This window comes from Kalmanozyma brasiliensis (assembly GCF_000497045.1).
Source record: "Kalmanozyma brasiliensis GHG001 unplaced genomic scaffold PSEUBRA_SCAF8, whole genome shotgun sequence".
In the NCBI taxonomy this organism is placed as follows: domain Eukaryota; kingdom Fungi; phylum Basidiomycota; class Ustilaginomycetes; order Ustilaginales; genus Kalmanozyma; species Kalmanozyma brasiliensis.
Genome location: NW_015961991.1, coordinates 433382 through 451060, shown reverse-complemented (window position 1 = coordinate 451060; position 17679 = coordinate 433382). Strand labels below are relative to the sequence as shown.

General features: G+C 58.1%; 7 protein-coding genes across 7 annotated transcripts; 3 read left to right on the top strand and 4 right to left on the bottom strand.

Annotated features, from left to right (window-relative positions):
• Nucleotides 1-1188: 1188 nt before the first annotated feature.
• Nucleotides 1189-1785, top strand: PSEUBRA_006112 (uncharacterized protein; the record flags this gene model as incomplete). The annotated part of the gene is made up of 1 exon (XM_059465693.1): nt 1189-1785. One exon carries the CDS (start codon nt 1189-1191, stop codon nt 1783-1785), a length of 597 nt encoding a protein of 198 aa, XP_059321727.1.
• Nucleotides 1786-2066: 281 nt separating this feature from the next.
• On the bottom strand, nt 2067-3746 carry PSEUBRA_006111 (General substrate transporter; the record flags this gene model as incomplete). The annotated part of the gene is made up of 1 exon (XM_016439448.1): nt 2067-3746. The coding sequence occupies one exon, from the start codon at nt 3744-3746 to the stop codon at nt 2067-2069; it is 1680 nt and encodes a 559-aa protein (XP_016289799.1).
• A 2307-nt stretch (nt 3747-6053) lies between these two features.
• On the bottom strand, nt 6054-6995 carry PSEUBRA_006110 (uncharacterized protein; the record flags this gene model as incomplete). The annotated part of the gene is made up of 1 exon (XM_016439455.1): nt 6054-6995. The coding sequence occupies one exon, from the start codon at nt 6993-6995 to the stop codon at nt 6054-6056; it is 942 nt and encodes a 313-aa protein (XP_016289798.1).
• Nucleotides 6996-8412: 1417 nt separating this feature from the next.
• On the bottom strand, nt 8413-10773 carry PSEUBRA_006109 (Glycoside hydrolase, family 42, N-terminal; the record flags this gene model as incomplete). The annotated part of the gene is made up of 1 exon (XM_016439446.1): nt 8413-10773. The coding sequence occupies one exon, from the start codon at nt 10771-10773 to the stop codon at nt 8413-8415; it is 2361 nt and encodes a 786-aa protein (XP_016289797.1).
• A 1460-nt stretch (nt 10774-12233) lies between these two features.
• PSEUBRA_006108 (Cation/H+ exchanger) lies at nt 12234-14141 on the top strand (the record flags this gene model as incomplete). The annotated part of the gene is made up of 1 exon (XM_016439474.1): nt 12234-14141. The coding sequence occupies one exon, from the start codon at nt 12234-12236 to the stop codon at nt 14139-14141; it is 1908 nt and encodes a 635-aa protein (XP_016289796.1).
• A 101-nt stretch (nt 14142-14242) lies between these two features.
• On the bottom strand, nt 14243-14923 carry PSEUBRA_006107 (PDZ domain protein; the record flags this gene model as incomplete). Its single annotated transcript, XM_016439452.1, has 1 exon — nt 14243-14923. One exon carries the CDS (start codon nt 14921-14923, stop codon nt 14243-14245), a length of 681 nt encoding a protein of 226 aa, XP_016289795.1.
• Nucleotides 14924-15599: 676 nt separating this feature from the next.
• Nucleotides 15600-17660, top strand: PSEUBRA_006106 (uncharacterized protein; the record flags this gene model as incomplete). Its single annotated transcript, XM_016439467.1, has 1 exon — nt 15600-17660. The coding sequence occupies one exon, from the start codon at nt 15600-15602 to the stop codon at nt 17658-17660; it is 2061 nt and encodes a 686-aa protein (XP_016289794.1).
• Between the last annotated feature and the right edge of the window lie 19 nt (nt 17661-17679).

Genomic DNA, 17679 nt, shown 5'->3' with positions numbered 1-17679 from the left:
GGGTTCGAGCTGGATGCAATGCGATGCAAGCTCGGTGGGGACGCATGAGCAGCGAAATAAGGTCGACGACGTCCGACACAATGTGTGCGCTACAGGAGCTGTTGATGTAGGTTCCGTCGCCACCGGCTGGCGCCGGCGAGCAGTGGAAGCCTCCCGGACCTCTCTTGTCGAGCTACATGGCTGTACCAGCGAGAGTCAGAGCGTGTGTGAAGCTCGTGCTCGTGCAGTGTGTGCCAGTATTGCACAAGAGGCTGAGCCAGTGTCAAAAGTGAGAGAAGGCCTTGGTTCGGCAGCTCAAACGTGATTCCATGTGACCGCGTGTGCAGCTCGTCGTGACGACGGCACCGGCGCGTTCCAACTCGTACCAGCCTCCAGGTGCGAGTATGAGAAGGCGTCGAGACATTCTATTTGAGGCTGTGGATTCCATACGATGGTCTACGCCTCGGCGAGCGCGCAAACTAGGAAGGTTTCGGCGCAGCGTCGACATGGCCTGTTTGCAGAGAAGGCCTATTCGCTCAAACAGACCCGGTCTGCGATGGTTCAGGGTGTCGAGAGGGTCAAATTAGCTCTCAAGCTGACTAAGCATCCGTTCTGAGCGGTGAGAGTGCGTCTTGCAAGCCGACCCGATCAACTTGAGAGGGTCGGTTCGAGGCCTTCAACAGACCCTAGCGACTGGATAGGGTCGGTTTGCTCCTGTGTTTGGAAAGGTTTGAGAGCCAGTAACCGCGTCAGATGAGTCTATCTGAATAGACCCTATCGACGCTGCACCGAAACCTCCCTGTGCGCACTATTTGAGGGGCATCGGAGCTTGAAACTCTACCACCACCCCCAGGACGGACCGAAACAGCTTTCTACCTCCTGTACGGGGGGTACAAATTTGGGCTCTAGCCCCTCTTACCGCCCGCGACCCATCCTCATCCCACCCCCCCGACGAAGCACAGACCCCCAGAGAGTTGCAAAGAAAGCCTTGCCACGGGTTTCGACGCGCGTTTCTGAGACCAACGCGTTATCGGACACGCCTCGCTCCCCACCACCACCACCGCGCGCCCTGTGCACTGTCCGGCCCCTGTTCTTCTGCAACGCCCACCTTCACGGCCCCTTCTTGCTCTTCAACCTCTCGATCTCGTTGCCATCTCCTTTGTCGACTCTCAAGCGGCTGCTTAGATTTTCAGCATCTTTGCGAGTGGCATGTCGTCCTCTTCGTCACGCGTCCAGCCGAACGCAGACATCTCGGCTTCGGCCGTAGACGTCTCGGCTTCGACTCCGGGCGCAGACCCAGGACCAGCCGCTCCAGCTTCGGCTTCAGCTTCACGCGCGAGCGGTGCATCGAAGCGTGCATCGGCAGCTGGCAAGCCCGCTGCGTCCAAGAAAGCGCGCACCTCGACCGGTTCGCGACGCCCCACCACCGACTCGAACCGCAACCTGACATTCGACAGCAAAAACACCCTCCCCTACAGAGTGCTCGATTCGACCAACACCGAGCTGCTGTGCATCTGCATCCACTGGATCCCCGACCGTCGCAAGGATGCAAAGATCATGCACACCGTCTGGACCAAAGTCCTTCCGGGTATGCTGAGGATCAAGGGCTTCGCAGGTGTGATTGTTGGTGACGCGGATAAGGACGATAATCCGAACAATGGCTTTGACGGCGGCCCATACTATAGGCTCTACTTCAACGGCAGTGACAGAGTGGCTTTGGAATGGGAGGTCCAACAGGCGATCGATAAGTTCGATGGATTTGCTGAGGATCTGATGGTCTTCATTCCCAAGAGCCAAATTTATTAGTACGATGGTGAAAAGTTCAGATTGGCTGGTGAGAGAGACGGAGGAGCAGCGGAGTCTCCGGCCTGACTCCTACTGGACACACCGTACGCCCTTTCCCTATCGCGATCCACTCTCAGACGCCCCCCTTCGCACAATCACAGCGATTGCACTCAATCACAGCTGTCAATCCACATTCCAAGCCCAAACACCGTAGACTCGTGAATCATAAGATCTGGCATTGGCATAAAGGTTACAAGTTAAGGTATCGTTGCGTGTGTTGAAGGAAGGCGGCGGAGAACCCCTCAGGCTTTGATGACGCGATCCTCGACCTCCCTGTCGAGTCCGCGCTCCTTGACCCACGCTGCCGACTTCCACGGCTTGATGTGCTGCGAGTAAAGCAGCTCGACATCTTCGAGCGAAATGCCCTTGGTCTCGGGAACCATAAAGTAGACGTAGAACCAGGCAAAGATGAGCACGCTACCAAAGATGAGCATGATAAACGGACCGTACTGGGCGGCGATCTGGTTGGAGAAGTAGGAGAGGAGGAAGTTCCAGATCCAGTTGGAGGCGCTACCGAGCGAGATGGCCTTGGCTCGCGTGGGGCTGTTGAACGACTCGGAGAGGTACAGCCACGGACCAGGGCCCCAGCAGCACGAGTAGAAGAGCAGGTGGATGATGGCAAACGAGATAAAGACGGCACCAGCCTGATGTTGAGACGCGGTGATCATGTCGGCGGGGGTGTCCTTGGGGGCGGTCTTGTAGTGGCCGACGAAGGCGACGATGAAAGCGCAAGCAGCTTCGCATGCGGCACCGATGAGCAAAAGCGGACGACGACCGAGCTTTTCGATCGCAATCAGCGCGGGTACTGTGGCGATCAACGAAGCAGATCCAAGAATGAACTGGATCTGGAACGGGTTGAGCGGCAGGGCGAGCGTCGAACTGAGCAGAGGCAAGTAGTAGTAGTAGAAGTTCTGACCGTTGAGCTGCTGCAGCGTCTGGAGCATCATACCGTTGATGGTTCGCTTCCACATCTGATTCTTGGTCGAGAAGCAGACGAGGTAGGAGCCGAGGTAGCTGTGACCGGCAAAGATGGAGTTCTCCTCGTCGATACCCTGCTTCATTTCGAGCAGCTCGGCCTCCATCCACTTGTCGCCGCGCAGCTCGCCGTTGATGTCCTGCATGTGGACATCTCGCATGTCGGCCATGATGGCGCGAGCGCGGGTCACCTCGCCGTTCTTGAGACAGTATCGGGGCGACTCAGGGAGCAGTAGCAGGAGAGCAAGCATGCCAACACCCCATGCCAGCTGAAGACCGACGGGGATCTTCCACGATGCGTCCGAGACCTTGAAGTTCTGGGTAGCCCACGAGATGCCGTAGGAGAGGAAGATACCGAAGATGATGAGGAGCTGGTAGCAGGTGACCATGGCACCACGGATGTGCTTGGGAGCGGTCTCGCCGAGGTAGAGCGGGCAGAGACCGGAGAGAGCGCCGACACCGAGACCGGCAATGGCACGACCGACGGCGAACTGGTGCCACGAGTTGATGGTGGCGGTCTGAATGACGGCGCCGACGGTGTAGGCAGCGGCCCAGGTGATCATCGAAGGCTTACGACCGAAGAAGTCAGAGACCGGCGCCTGAAGGAGAGCGCCGACAAAGGTACCGATGGAGAGGGACGAGTTGATGAGGGAAATGCGACCCTCAGGGATGTTGTAGCCTTCTGCGGTGGCATCGCCAAAGGCGCGCTTGAAGGGGTCCATGATGAAGCAACCGCTGATGACTCCGATGTCATAGCCGAACAAGAAGCCGCCGATGCAGATGGCAAGGGCGAGGATCATGGCACGACGGGTCATCCTGGAGGGCCTGGGGGCGTCGAAGCCCTGCACCAAGTTGAGGTCGACATCGCCGGCGTGGACGACCTTGAGTTCCTTCTTTTCGTTCTTGTACATGTCCTCGTGGGACGAGCTGGAGGGTGAGCTCTGCATAATGGACGATGGCACTCGAGTGCAATGCAGTGATGAACTTACGTAGGGATGGTCGTGATGTGTAGGCTGGTGTCAGCGAGGATGTAGAGTAGTTGTCGAGACAGCTCTGTGCGGATGTCAGGGCTGGAAGAAGGGTGCTGGAAAGAGAAGGGGCTTTCTTGAGAACAGGAAGGAGATGTGGAGAGAAGTTTTGAGGGTTAGACGCTTGATATATAGTTGTTGTGAAGGGAGAAGTCCGGGGGTGGAAAGTGCAGTAGGAGTGTCGTCAGTTAGAGACAAAGTGTGGGGACGAGTGGGGTCAAGACAGACACTGCATGAGACTCAGCATTGTCTGCCACAGATGAAACACGCCTCAGAACGAGAAAGCCGGTTGGCAGGCACTGGAGCGGCCAGCCCGAGTGATGAGAGCAAGGGAGGGAGATCTCCGAAAGGAGGCGTGCGAAGAGGATGAGCAACCACGCTTCGGAATGGCCGTTGACGAATGACAGGTGTATTTGCTCCGTATTCTGCGGGCGGATCTGAGCGTGCCGCCGAACAAAAGAAAAGAAGCGGCAAAGCCTATGATCCCCCAATCGGTCAACTCAAATCATCATGGAAAGGCGCCTGCAGCTTCCCCGCACAACCCAGAGTCTGTACGGCTGACAGCAAAAGACCAGTCTCGGGAATCTCTGAGGGTAACTCGAGCATAGAGACCGGCGATGAGCGCGCGGCAGCACAACTCGCATGGCTCAGAGCTAAGCGACCTTCGGCTAGACACAATTTCCTTACAGCTGCAGGACTCAAAGCGGCGAGCAGAGCGAGGCTGCAGTCAATAGCATGCACCGATGATGCTCCTTGTCCAGAGATCACCGTGGGGCTCCGTCTTGCATGTTGCAGCTCAGGTGTTTGTGCGGTCAGGTCTTGCACAGCAAGTCTTCAAGTGCCTACAAAGCGATGCGGAGATCTCTCTTCACGACCGGCGTCGGCGCAAGCACAGTCGCTCGCTCAGTTATCATTTCGTCGCAGTCCGGCCGCCACACGCCATCGTCGTCCCACCCGACGCCGACCTGGTTCATCTTCACCTGTGCTCCTCGCTGTGGCTTGCAAGGAACGGCGACCGAGGCGAGCTCGCTTGCCCTGACTTGGGGCCCAAAGCTGGCCCCTGTGCAGAACCCTTGAACCATTCTTAGCGTCGTTTTGATCGCCCCATGTGAGCAGCAGTCGCGTTCCTATTCAGTCGGGCTAGCGCGTCCCAGAGGCAGACGACAGGGGCAGGTATGGTGAGATCGCGCTTTGTGATCCTGGTCATGGGGTCATCCTGCATCTGACTCTCCAAGGCGGAGTTGCAATCGGCGGCAATGACAAGCTCTGCTTCCATTCGGGTCATTTTTGCATAGAACGCGCCCATAATTCTCCTTGCTCCGCTTTCATGGCCGACAAAGCCTTGTTTTCCGTATCCCTTTGTCTGAGGCTTTTCTGCCTTTCATTTACCTCTCTGTGATCACGTTTCGACGCCATGCTGGCTGGAGTGGGTCCATCCGACGGATGCGCCGAGTCAACCCACATGAGCAAAAACAGGCTCTGCGCGCCACCAACTGCCGGTCCAGCCGGAATGCTTCCAACTCTGACGGGATTCTCTTTGGCTTTTTTGGCTCACCGGCAATCTCTGCTCCATTGTTTCGGCCTCGGCAAGCGTTTCCTCACTCCGCTCGGCCGCTGCATTACCCTCCGCTTTTCAATGCATTGAACCGCTGGCTTCTCTCCCATTGTCTCAGCCTTTGCGCTACAGTCTTCAAGCATGAGCAAACGCCCGCCGATCATCCACCTCGGCCATCTGTTCGATTGACCAAGCGTTAAATAGCCATTCCATGCTTTGCTCTCGCCTGACCCCGCTGTTTGCCGTGTCTGCGCGAACGCTTTGACTCGGAAATCTTCGAGGGGCGGGATCGGAGATCTGCGGTAGGATCAGGCAGTGCTTGCCGCCACGTCGAAGTAGGCTCTTGTCTCCCGCTTGTCTGCTCGTCTTGCCTCCCGTTGCTGTCAGAGAACAAACACGCTGATGTGTCGGCGGGTAACCCAGCTTCAGATTGTGCTCGCGACTTCTCACCATCGCATGCTTCGAGGTGACAACAACACAAGCTGTGCACATTCAAGCAGGATCACGATCGTGATCGCGAGATGCGCGCTGCTGCTGGGGGCCGCCGGTCCGTAGCTCTACCACTCTGAATCGTTGAACAGCCCCACTCGAGCCAAGGCCATCTCGCTCCCAGCGCCTCCAAGTACTACGCTATCATCATTGAGTTCAACTACCTACAACGACGGAGAAACTCATACACGGCGGAAGATGAACAGATCCGTGCGGTAGGGGTACTCCCAAATGCCCTGCTCCTTGTCGATCCACCTCCTGCCTAGCTGTGCGTCCGAGGTGGTGTTGAGGTAGTCTTCGATCTGCTTGACCAGTTCGTCCTGCTTGTCCTTGGGCAGGACGCTGATGTACGATTTGGAGAGCACCCTATCCACCACGCCCTGTAAAGTCGTTGGGATGGTGCGGTGGTATTGCCTTGGTTCGTCGGCCTGGAAGTAGCTCGCCAGGGTGGGTGCCTTGTACATGGCGTGCCAGTACATATGGCGGTACTGCGGTGTGTTGTCTTCGTACTGCTCGTACAGGTCTCGAATCTGGCCAACCCACGGCGCTGCTTCCCGGTCTTCGAGGTTCCAGATGAGATTCAGCGTTCCTTCCTTTCGGAGAGCATGAGCGACCTGTTGCAGTGCAGCATCCCAGTCCTGACACCAGTGCCACGCCTGGGCCACCACAACAGCATCGCTGCCCGATCCAGCATCGAACGATTCAAATGCGCCGTCTTCGATGGTGATGCTGGTCGAGGGGGAGAGCAGGCCCTTGTCCTGCATCTGCTGCTTGAGCGATCCGGCGCCGGACGCGATGGCCGAGTCGAAGTGCGAGCGCATCCCTGCGGACGGTTCGATGGCGGCAAGCGAAGCGATGCCCGGTGGAGGGGTGCCGTCCGACGACGTCGCGGTGGCAGTCGCGAGCAGCATCCGCGTGGCGATCCCTGTTCCCGCACCCAGCTCCACGATGCGCAGCGGCGAAGGCGAGCCGGTGTTCGTCGCTTCCGCAATGATCGTCGAGATGGCCGCAGGAGGGTAGGACGGTCGCGCACGATCGTAGAGACCAGAATCGCCGGAAGAGTCGAACCCGTTGCGGGCGATCTTGTGCATAGAGGAGCCTTGCTCTGGTGCGATGCTCGACATGGTAGCGCGTTGTCCGGTGATGCTGCTAGGGGTGCGAGGGGAGACTCGAAGGAGAGACGACGTGGGCCTGGAAGAGGCGATGGAAGAGAGAGACTTGAGAGTGTATCTTGCTGTTGCTGTCGTCGTCATGGGTTGTCGTGTCGACCTCTGGATCGTGCTCGGATGGACGTGTCCTTATGAGAGCGGCTCCTGATGGGCAGCGGAGAAGACGGCCGATGTCGCTGTACCACCAATCCGAGGGACGGTACCAGAACGTTGCTGAACAGAGTGCAGGCGATAGCGGAAGATGCAATGTTGAGGTGAATGGCGTTGCAAGTGACCGACAGGGTCGAGCGGAGTTGTGTTCAAGGTGTTGGCCCCAACACCACGGAAGCCAAAGCCGACGGCAAGGCGAGCTTTGTCCACGCTGTCGACTTTGGCCAGCTCGAACTCAAGGTGGGGGACGCGCAAAATCCGCCCAGCGCCTGGCACGGACAAGTCGGAAATCCACCAGCCCATTTTTCGGCATTGTTAGACCGTGACATTTACGACTTAACGGCCACCAAAATTTCTCAAGGGTTCAGGAGCGCAATGACGTACCGACAGGAGCGCATAAAGACGTCAAGGAGGGGCGTGGCTGCGTCACAGCTGCGCTAGCATTCTCCGCATCAGACAAGCCTCCTTTCGAGCACTGCCAAGCCGTCACATGGCTGTGTCACAATAGGAAACCCAGCCTGTCAACGCTACGTAGAACGTGTTCAGCCGATGGTTGGCTTGACGTCGACTGAATGCTATTTTTTCACACGGGACTGTGTGACAACCGCAAGTCGAGTCTGGTCGTTGTGGCATACTCTGATACTTAAAAGACGTCTTCCATCCGTTCCTTTCCTTCCAGCATCTTTTCCACCCATATCGATACGTCAAACAAGCACACATACTTCCCAAAGAAGCTCTTTCCGACAAGCAACTCAATCTCGCAGCAAACAACCGCAGTTCCCGCTCACAATGCCTTCCGTCCACGTCAACCACCGCATGCACCAGTACACGCTCATTCCACGAGTGCTGTACCTCAGGAGATGGGGCATGAAGCGCTGGAGCTTTGCCCTCGGCCGCAGCGGTCGCATCAGCGTCGACCCTTAAACAGGGCAATCACCGCATCAAACAAACCGTCCGATGAGACGAGAATCTCATCGCGGACGCAACCGCAACAAAAGATCGCTACGTTCACGACTTCTCGCGATCTTTCCAGACTTCTCGGATTCTCTCCAAAGCAAGTCTTTATCACAACGGCTCAGCACCCTATGATACCCTAAGCATGTCACCCTCAGTGAATGGCATAACTCCTTCGTCTCTGATGACAGCACGACCGCAGGCTCGATGAGGCTGTTCGTCGAGAAGCATTTCTTTATCTGTGTAAAATGAGCTAAGAAGGTGAATCTCACGCGAGGCTCCAAACGGCCACACCAGTCGCGCCGATCTTTCCGTCCTCCCCACCAACAAGCAGCGTCGCCCCCTGCGGAGCGGCAGGAAGCTCAATCTCATCCGGTCCATAGTTAAATGCCCACAACGCATTCCCGTTCCTTCTGAACCTCAAATCCGTTCCCAGATCCGTCTTGCTTCCACTGGGCGTCTGTCCGAGCACGTTCGTCACGTTCGCCTTACCCGCCAGATCGCCGAGGTACGACACGAGGAACTCGACGGGCGTATACGCCGACACGTAGTGCGTCTGCTTGTCGCCATCCACATTGCCGCAGGTCGCAGCGGTGCCGTTTCGATAGCCATAGTAGGTGGCCGAGTCGTCGAGCGAGATGGAGGACGTCTTGTTGTCGCGCGAGCATTCGATCCACTCGACCCAGCCAGAGACGTTGTACTGTTGACCAGCGTAAGAGATCTGATCGCCAAAGCCGTCTTTGATCGTCTCGACGCGGGTGACTTTCATGGGAAGAACGTCGCGAACGGGACCGTTGCTAGGTGGGAGACCATCGGGGATGGCCAGGGCCGCCACTTTGGATGCTGAACGTGGACCGAAGACTGTGAGACCTTTGAAGTTCGACCATGTGTGAACGAACTCGTCGCTGAGAATAGGCATGCTGGGTACAACCACCATTTTGTATCCCTCCAACGAGGTCGATGGGCCAACGACATCGATGTTGAGACCCAATCGACGCAGTGCAGAGTACCAGTTGAAGACGAGCGGGAAGTACTGCATGCTGGGGTCCTCGAAACCTTCCATATCCGTCGTCCACGTCCCCGACTGCGGTTCGGCCTCCATCAACCACTGCACCGCATAATCGAACACGAGCGCCACCTGCGCCTGCCCCTCTGTCTGTGTCTGCACAGGGGCGTTGTCCGCGACGCACCGCTTGGTGGTGTTTCCCCCGAACAAACTCGCCATCTTGGGCAAGTCTTCCTTCACCACCTGCTGCTGCTCGATATACGCATGATCGGGCACATTGTCGCGACGCAGCATGGCAGCATGCATCTGTTCCTGCGCATACGGCACCTCGCGCCAGCGGAAGATGTTGTTCATGCTTCCGCCATGTGCGAAGGTCTCGTGCTGCCAGAGACGGACCATTCCTAGTTTAGGCGACGGGTTGTACGGTGCCCAATTCACCGGTCCAGGTTGCTGTTCCATGATCCCGAATGGACCCGCGGTCTTGTTGTACGCTGCACCGGCGACACCTCGGTAGAGATCGTGATGAAGCGCCTGGAAATCAGGGGTGCCCGTTCGACCGTACTTGATCTTGTCCGAATCCGAGATCCACGCAAACTGCTCGGTGTTGCCCAACGGGTATGAGTCCCATGTGGCAAGATCCAGTCCGGTCTCACGAGCCAATTTGAAGTGATCAAAGTCGAGAAAGGCGCCCATGAAGTTGGTCGTGATCGCCTTGTCCGAGTGACTGCGGATGATGTCCACCTGGTCTTTGGCATATTCGATCGTCATATCGGACGAAAAGTGGTAGAAGTCGAGACGACCGGCAGGGCTGCTCTCGGTCACTTCGAGCATGGGTACGTCGATCTGGTCGAACGACTGGTAGGTCGAAGACCAGAAGACTCGACCTTCCGCCTGGTTGTATTGTGTGATGTTGTTGTTGTACTTATCGGCGAGCCACTGCTGGTAGCGAGTGCGGGCGTTGTTGTCGTAGGTTCGGACGGTGCTGTGGCAGCCGAGCTCGTTGTCGATCTGCCAAGCTGCGACCGCCTCGTGGCGGCCGTATCGCTGCGCCATGGCGGTGACGAAGCGCTTGGACAGCATGCGGTAGTCCGGGGAGGAGGTCGAGTAGTGGCGTCGAGAGCCGAACTTACGCTGACGACCCTGAGCGTCTGCGCCGAGGATGTCGTAGTTCTTCACCGCCCAGATGGGAGGTGTGGCGGTAGGAGTGCCGAGGATCACCTTGACACCCTGCTTGTAGAGCGCATCGATGGACTGGTCGAGAGTTGACCAGTCGTAGGTGCCGTCCGTCGGCTCAAGGATGGCCCAGTCGAACTCGCTAATTCGTGCATACGACAGGGTGGCGTTGGCCATCCTGGCAGCGTCGTCCGCCCAGAGGAACTCGGGCCATTGCGCGGGATAGTAGTCGACCGCAAAGTGCAGTCCCTTTGGCCAACGCGACGAGTCTGGCTTGCGGGTCGGCGAGAAGGGGTATGGCGAGCTGCGGTCGACGTCAGGCGGAATGTAGTCGCGGGTGAACAGCGAGGAAGACTCGAGGTCAAAGTCGCGCGAGCTCGGAAAAGCGAACGACACTGTTGGCAGCAGAGCTACCAGGGAGGCAAGCTTTGTCCATTTACCAGCCAACATTCTTGCGTTCTTGTCGAGGCGAGAGAGGTCGTTTGGAAGGAGTTGAGGGGATGAAACTGTATGCGAGGAAGCCCATCTTCTGACTTATATAGGTCGAGCATTCCCACTCTTCTGCTGTGACTTGCCAACGTCGCAGCGAGCAGCTGTCCACGCAGCACCTCAGCGTGGACAACGCGAGAGTATATTGCCGAAGCGGCTAATGCTTGACGAGTCGTCGGAGCGGGGGAAGATCTCCGCTTCTGACCCCGCATTCGAGGGGTCAATGCGAAGGAGAGGCCGCAGATATCGGCATTCGACCCAGCGGAAGAGAATTGACCGTTCGAAGCTGTCAGAAGCGAGACCTCGACTGCCAGGCTCGCAGCAGTGTGGGTCGCAACCACACGAAGACGGTTCGACCTTCAGAAGCGAGCAAGAGATTTCCGAAGAGCGAGAGAGAGCCGCGGCGAATTTCTCGTCTATCGAACACTGCCAGATGATGAGCAGGTGCATGTTCGCAAATCTCTTTACTTGCTTAGAACACCGTTGACCGTTCTTGCTGGGCCTTCGGTGTTCTTTCGGTAGCACACGCTGATCTCGAAGCGCTACGTCTACTCGACTTGACCGATGTGTTCGCGGGGCACCGCATCGCTGCTTTGCCCGGGCTCGGAGTGCTCAGATGTCTTTTGGCCGCCGATGGGCTCTCGAGCCGTACTCTCGCGCGAGTTCGTGATCCCATACAGGGCTCTCCACGTGATCGTCTTCCGTGCCGCTTAAGACGATGTCATAGAGTGCTTCAGGCTGAGCGTTTGATATGCGCGACCAGATATAAGAACAAGCCTCGCAGGTGGTTTCTGACTGCAAGTCTCAGCAACCAGGGAGACACACGAATGCACTCAATCTACTGTACGTCAGTGCGCCTTTTCGATGGAGATGCAGCGCAACAAGCATTGACGTGGGGCAGCACGATCGGCAGGCGCTGCGATGTACTCGGCTCAAATTCGCTCTGACGTCCCCCTAAGAGCATCGTCGGCCATACTCGAGCCCTCGTTGCTGGCTCGAAGGATGCTCGAAAGCCATCAGAACGATGGTGGTCTCGTAACGAATTCTCGGACCCTAATTTCTTGACCCGATTTATCCAGCTTGGCCAAGAAGATGGCGTCTGTCGAGTGACGACATGCAGGCGCACAGGGAAAAAGGCTTGGACCCTGGCGCACCTGCAGCTGCAGTTAATCTTACTCACCCTCCGTTGACGACCATCGCGCCGACTGCTTCCATCTCTCTTACCATCGCGGCGCAAGGACTGTCACTACGCCCGCAAGATCCCTCTACATAGACGCATAGAAGGCCGACACAACGACATAGGCTCGAGGCTGACGAGCAGCAAACGAATGATCTGGCAACGACCATAAACAGGACGCTTGTACACGATTAGTGTCGACCTAGCGGCATCCCTTCCAACCCAACGCTCTCGCTCGATCACCATGGGTCTCGAACTCGAGGTGACGTCGCTCAACCTCCTCTGCACCGCCTTCGGCCTCTTCTTCATCCCCTATGGCACCTTTTCGTACCTCATCAAGGAGCGGCTCTTCCTGGGCGAGGCGCCACTGGCCGTGCTCATCGGCATCGGTCTCGGTCCGTATGGCTTGAGCGGTATCTTCAACTGGACGTCACCCGAGATGGAGATCGACGAGATCTCGCTCGGTCTCTGTCGAGTGGTCATCGGTATTCAGCTGACGCTGGTGGGTGTGCAGCTTCCGTACAAGTACCCGTGGATCGAATTGCGGAGTCTCGCGGTGCTGCTCTTGCCAGTCATGACGACCATGTGGCTCTCGACGACGCTGTGCATCTGGCTTGTCGTGCCGTCGCTGCCTTTGCTTGCTGGTCTGGCGATTGCGACATCGGCGACCCCCACAGATCCCGTGCTGTCCAATGCCATCGTCAAGGGCGCTTTTGCGGACCAGTACATCTCGCCGCGCATTCGCAACCTCCTCTCGGCAGAGAGCGGCGCGAACGATGGCTTTGGCTACCCGTTCCTCTTCCTCGCCGTCCACCTGATCAAACGCGGTACCACCAGCGAAGCACTCACCCAGTGGCTCCTCGGCACGTGTCTCTACACCGTCGGTGGCTCCGTCATTTACGGCATCGTGGTCGGCTACCTCTGTCGCAAGCTCATCGAGTTTTCCACCGATCGCAACCTCATCGATAAAGAGAGCTTCTTGCTGTTCGGCGCGGCGATGGGCGTCTTCATCATCGGATCCGGTGGTGTTTTCCAGATCGACGATCTGCTGGCAGCTTTCGTGGCGGGTAACGCGCTTTCCTGGACCGACTTCTACCGCGAACAGTGCGAAGAGTCCGAGGTGGACAACTGCCTGGATCTGCTGCTCAACCTCATCTTCTTCAGCTTTCTGGGTGCGACCATCCCATGGGACGCATTTAACGATCCAGACAACGGAATTACGCCCGGGAAGCTGGTATTGATGTGCATCCTGGTGCTGCTGTTCAGGAGGCTGCCCGCGATGCTGGCGTTCTACCGCTACGTGCCGACGCTACACGATGTGTCGGAGGCGTGCTTCATCGGGTACTTTGCTCCCATTGGCGCGGGGGCGCTCTTCTACCTGGGAGTCATCATGGACGAATTCGAGCCCTCGGATCCGTCCCCCACGGCCCAGCGCATCCGAGTGCTTGCCAAGCCCATCACATACGCTCTCATCCTCTCATCCATCATCGGACACTCGCTCGCCATCCCCTTCGTCAAGATCGCATTCCAATACTTTGGCGTCGAGTCGATCAAGCTCGCGGGCGAGTCGGAAGCGGACGAGGACGACTACAAGGAGCAAGACGATGGCAGCGATGCCGAAGGCGATGGGGACGATGACGAGTCTCGCCCCAATGGCCGAGAGGAAGTACTGGCGGAAAGCGACTATGAGCAAGGCGAGCATCCGCGGCATTCGCGACGCAGCTCTCGCGCCGAGACCAGCTCGCAGGCTGAATCGTACCGCCATTCGAGCGTTCATGCACCCGAAAGCCGACGTCGTTCCGGCCATCGAGAGGAGCCCGACGTGAGCGGCGCGTATCACTGCGACGGCTCGTGGGATGACAGCGCTTCATGGCGCGTATCGAGCGGTCACAAGCTAGGCCCGCACCATCAGTTGAGGAGGAACGAACAGACGGGCCAGCTGGAGCTCGATCCGCTCATGTATACGTTGGAGCACGGTGCCCCGGTGCGTGTTCGCAGAGGCGGCGGCGCGGGGAGGAGTCTGAGCCGCACAAGGCCAAGGAGGAGCTCGACGGCTGGCGCAGAGGATACGCAGGCCTTGTTGGAGGAAGGTCGTCGTGGTCTCAACGGGCAGAGTGCTTCGTATGGGAGCACGAGCACGAACCCTCGTTAGACGACTTTGTCGCTCAGATGTCGGCTGAACAGAACATTTGTCAATCACAGCTCGCGTCCGGGGTGTTGTTTGTCGTGGCTGATTCGGGTTGGGATTGCCGACTAGAGTGGCAGGAGATGGCACCCGAGCATGCCTCGTCCGCCCCAGCCTGCTCTGGGTATCAATGTCAGGTTGACGGTCTCACCGCTCCTCGTCACCGTGATACAAATGCTCGTTCCATCGACCACGACCCCAGGTGCAGCAAGCGCCGCCAACCCTTTCTCGTTCTCGGCGGTCACCGAGCCGAACCTGACCACCAAATCACCCGCTACCAAACCCGCCGTCTGTGCTGGACTGTTTTCCGCGACCGAGTTGACCTTTGCAAACGGCCTCGACTCCTCAGTCCGCCCCGCTTGCCCCCTTGGCGCCCCATTCGATGGCACAGCATCTCCGTTGATCGCGAGCTCGAGCAGCCTCGCCACGCGATCCCTGACCGCCTTGGAGTCATTGCGCAGCACATTGATGCGCTGCCTCGCCGATCGTATCGCCATCAGATCCTTGTTGGCCAGCGGAAAGCCTTGTGCATCAATCAGAGGGGTCTGCATGTTGACGCCGTTCGAGATGAGCACGGACATGTGTCGCGAGATGTCCGCGTCGAGCTGCTTTTGCAGGTCGAGCAGCGCCATGGCTTCTGTGCGTGCGGGCGCTGGTGATGTGGGGAGAGGCGCAGCAAGCGCAGAGCTCACGTCGACGTCTGCGACCGAGGAGGTGCTGTGAATGTCCATGTCGAGGTCGGCAGACATGGCGGTAGTGTGCGTGGGGTGGCTTTGGACGAGAATGAGTGCGGAGAGAAGGAGATGACCTCGAGGTTGAGGTGGAAGAAGCAAATGCTCAGCCCGGAGCGTCGTGGACCCTGAGGTCGAGCTCAGCCGAAAAATTGCTCGAACTGCAAAGACCCTCGCTCTAACAAACTGCTAAAAATCAGACGCAGCGAAGTCGTCCGTCAAGACACTCCGTGCTGAGAAGACGCTCATGGAGTTCATTGCTGCCGAACAGAGGGCGTACTGTACAGGCCTGAGCTGAGCCCCACAAGCGTGCTGAGAAACATGCGTTCGAGTCCGGAAGACGGAGGGCTTGGCATGACCTGGTCCATCGAAAGTTGTCAGTGTGCATGACACTTTTTTGTTTGTGCGAGCGCAAATCAACGATCCGCCGAAAGTGACGAATTCGAGTTCGACGTGCATATCCGCAAACCCTCGGGCCGGAGAGTTTCTCGGATTTGGGCGATACGCTGCCTGCTTTAGGCACCGCTTTGTAAAAAAGAGCCGGTGTCCCTCCACTCGAACTCGTGCGACCTCTTCTTTTGGTTGGTACAAAAGTGTTTACGGCTGCTTCATCCTTCATCGCCTCCTTCACCCCCTTCTGGCTCTACCCATAGACGTACTCTGCTCCTCGGACACCTTCGGCGGCGTACACATCATGTCGGGCTTCCTCTCGTCCACAGCGACGCTGCTGGGGCGGACGATCCTGTCGCCCGTCGCGCCGCACTCGCTGTTCGCCGTCAACGTCGAGTACTACAAGCCCGCCTCCTCTTCACCCACGACCTCGTCCTCTCGCACCTCGCCATCGATCGAAACCCTCCTTTCGGCAACGGAGACACTCGATCCGGCCAAGAACCCAACGTTCAAACCTACACCCTGGCTCTCCACTGGTCACCTGCAAACCATCTACTCGGCCGTGGGCAACTTCGCCCACATCGACGCGGTCGAGTTCAAACGTCGTGTCTTCGTCGTTCCCGACGGCGGTACTATCGGTCTTGACATCTCCCCGCCCACCCTCGCGGCTAGTGAAGAGGACCTCAAAGCGCAGGGTCATGAGGCAGGGGATGGTCTTCCGACCGTCGTCTGCCTGCACGGTCTCACGGGTGGAAGCCACGAGAGTTACGTCCGCAACTGTTTCGCCCATCTCACTGCCCCTGTCTCTGCCGGTGGGCTAGGATACCGTGCGATCGTGGTCAACTTCCGCGGTTGCGCCAGTGTACCCGTCACCTCTCCACAGCTGTATTCCGCGCTCAAGCTCGCCGATATCCGTTCTGCCCTGCTGCTCATCACCAAGCTCTACCCGAACTCTCCTCTGGTAGGGATCGGTTTTTCGCTCGGTGCCAACATCCTTGGTCGCTACCTAGGCGAGGAGGGCGATTCCACCCCTCTCCTTGGCGGCGTCATCGTCGGTACGCCGTTCGATCTCAAATCCGGCGCGGACGAGTTGGACTATGGAGGCTTCCTCTCCCATAAATACTCCACAGCCATGGGATCCAATCTTCAACGCATGGCTCGAGCACACAAGAACACCCTCGCTCTCCATCCCTCCTTTCGCTCCTTGCTCGATGACCTCTACGATCCCGCACCGCAACCGCGCGCCGAAGTGGAACTGTACAAGGCGCAAGCGAGGAACTACGGTCCTCGCAAGGGGGAGCGGACGGTGATCAAGAATTTCACCCTCAAACACGCCGATCAGGTCATGACGCGGTTTGTGGGCGGATTGCCGAAACCATATGGCGAGTTTCCGTTCGACAGCGCCGACGATTATTATCGATATGGTGGATGTGCGAATGTGATCGAGGGGGTGAGGAGGCCCATGTTGTGTTTGAGTGCGCAGGACGATCCGATTGTGCCGAGTAAGATGTGGGATCGCATTCGCGCGGCGATTGGTCGCAACCCGGATGGATCCAGGAAGCAAGAGGAGGGGGAGTACAACGAGAACGTCGTGTTGGCATGGACCAAGGCAGGCGGGCATCTGGGTTGGTTCGAGGGAGTGCGACCGAGGAGGTGGTTGCATCGGCCAACGAGCGAGTTCATCAAGGCGGTGTTCGAGCAGACGTCGAGCGAGGAGAAGGCGCGCGTGGCGGGTAGGAGTCGATGGGTCGCCGACCAGGTCGATGTCAGGGAAGTGGACGTGGAGCTGACACCTGCGGAAGCATTGCCGGAGTACACGCTGCCAGGAGAGAACGGCAGGTCGAGTCGATACAGCGATTCGCCCAAGAAGCACGAGAAGAAGCAGTTGGACGGAAAGGATTCGCCAGGCAGAGTGGCGGAGCTGGATCGCGAGCTGCAATCCGACGCACCAGGCGCGGAAGACAGCCTACTCAACCCTTCGGATACGGGCTTCGCTGCCAACGCCCCACCGAGTTCGACCGGCGAAGTCAACGATGGCGAGCACAAGACGCTGCGATTGCCATGGTTGCTCACACATGTTCTGAAGGAGGCACCCCTCATCCACCCAAGACACGCAAGCTACGCACCGTACAACGAGCCAACATCGACCAACGAAGAGGAACGAAAGAAGCTCGGCTGGGAGAAGATCACGCTCAAGATGTATACCGACAAGGAAAGGCCGGAGGTCGGGTTCTGCGAGCTGGGCCCAGAGACGAGGGTCGCAGGTGCAGGCGAGACGTTCCGAGGTGGCATCGATACGCCCGGCGGAAGCATGGCGCCGAGCGCAGACAACAAGGGCAAGAAGAACGTCATCGCCGGATTGTAGATCAAGATAGAGATCGTAA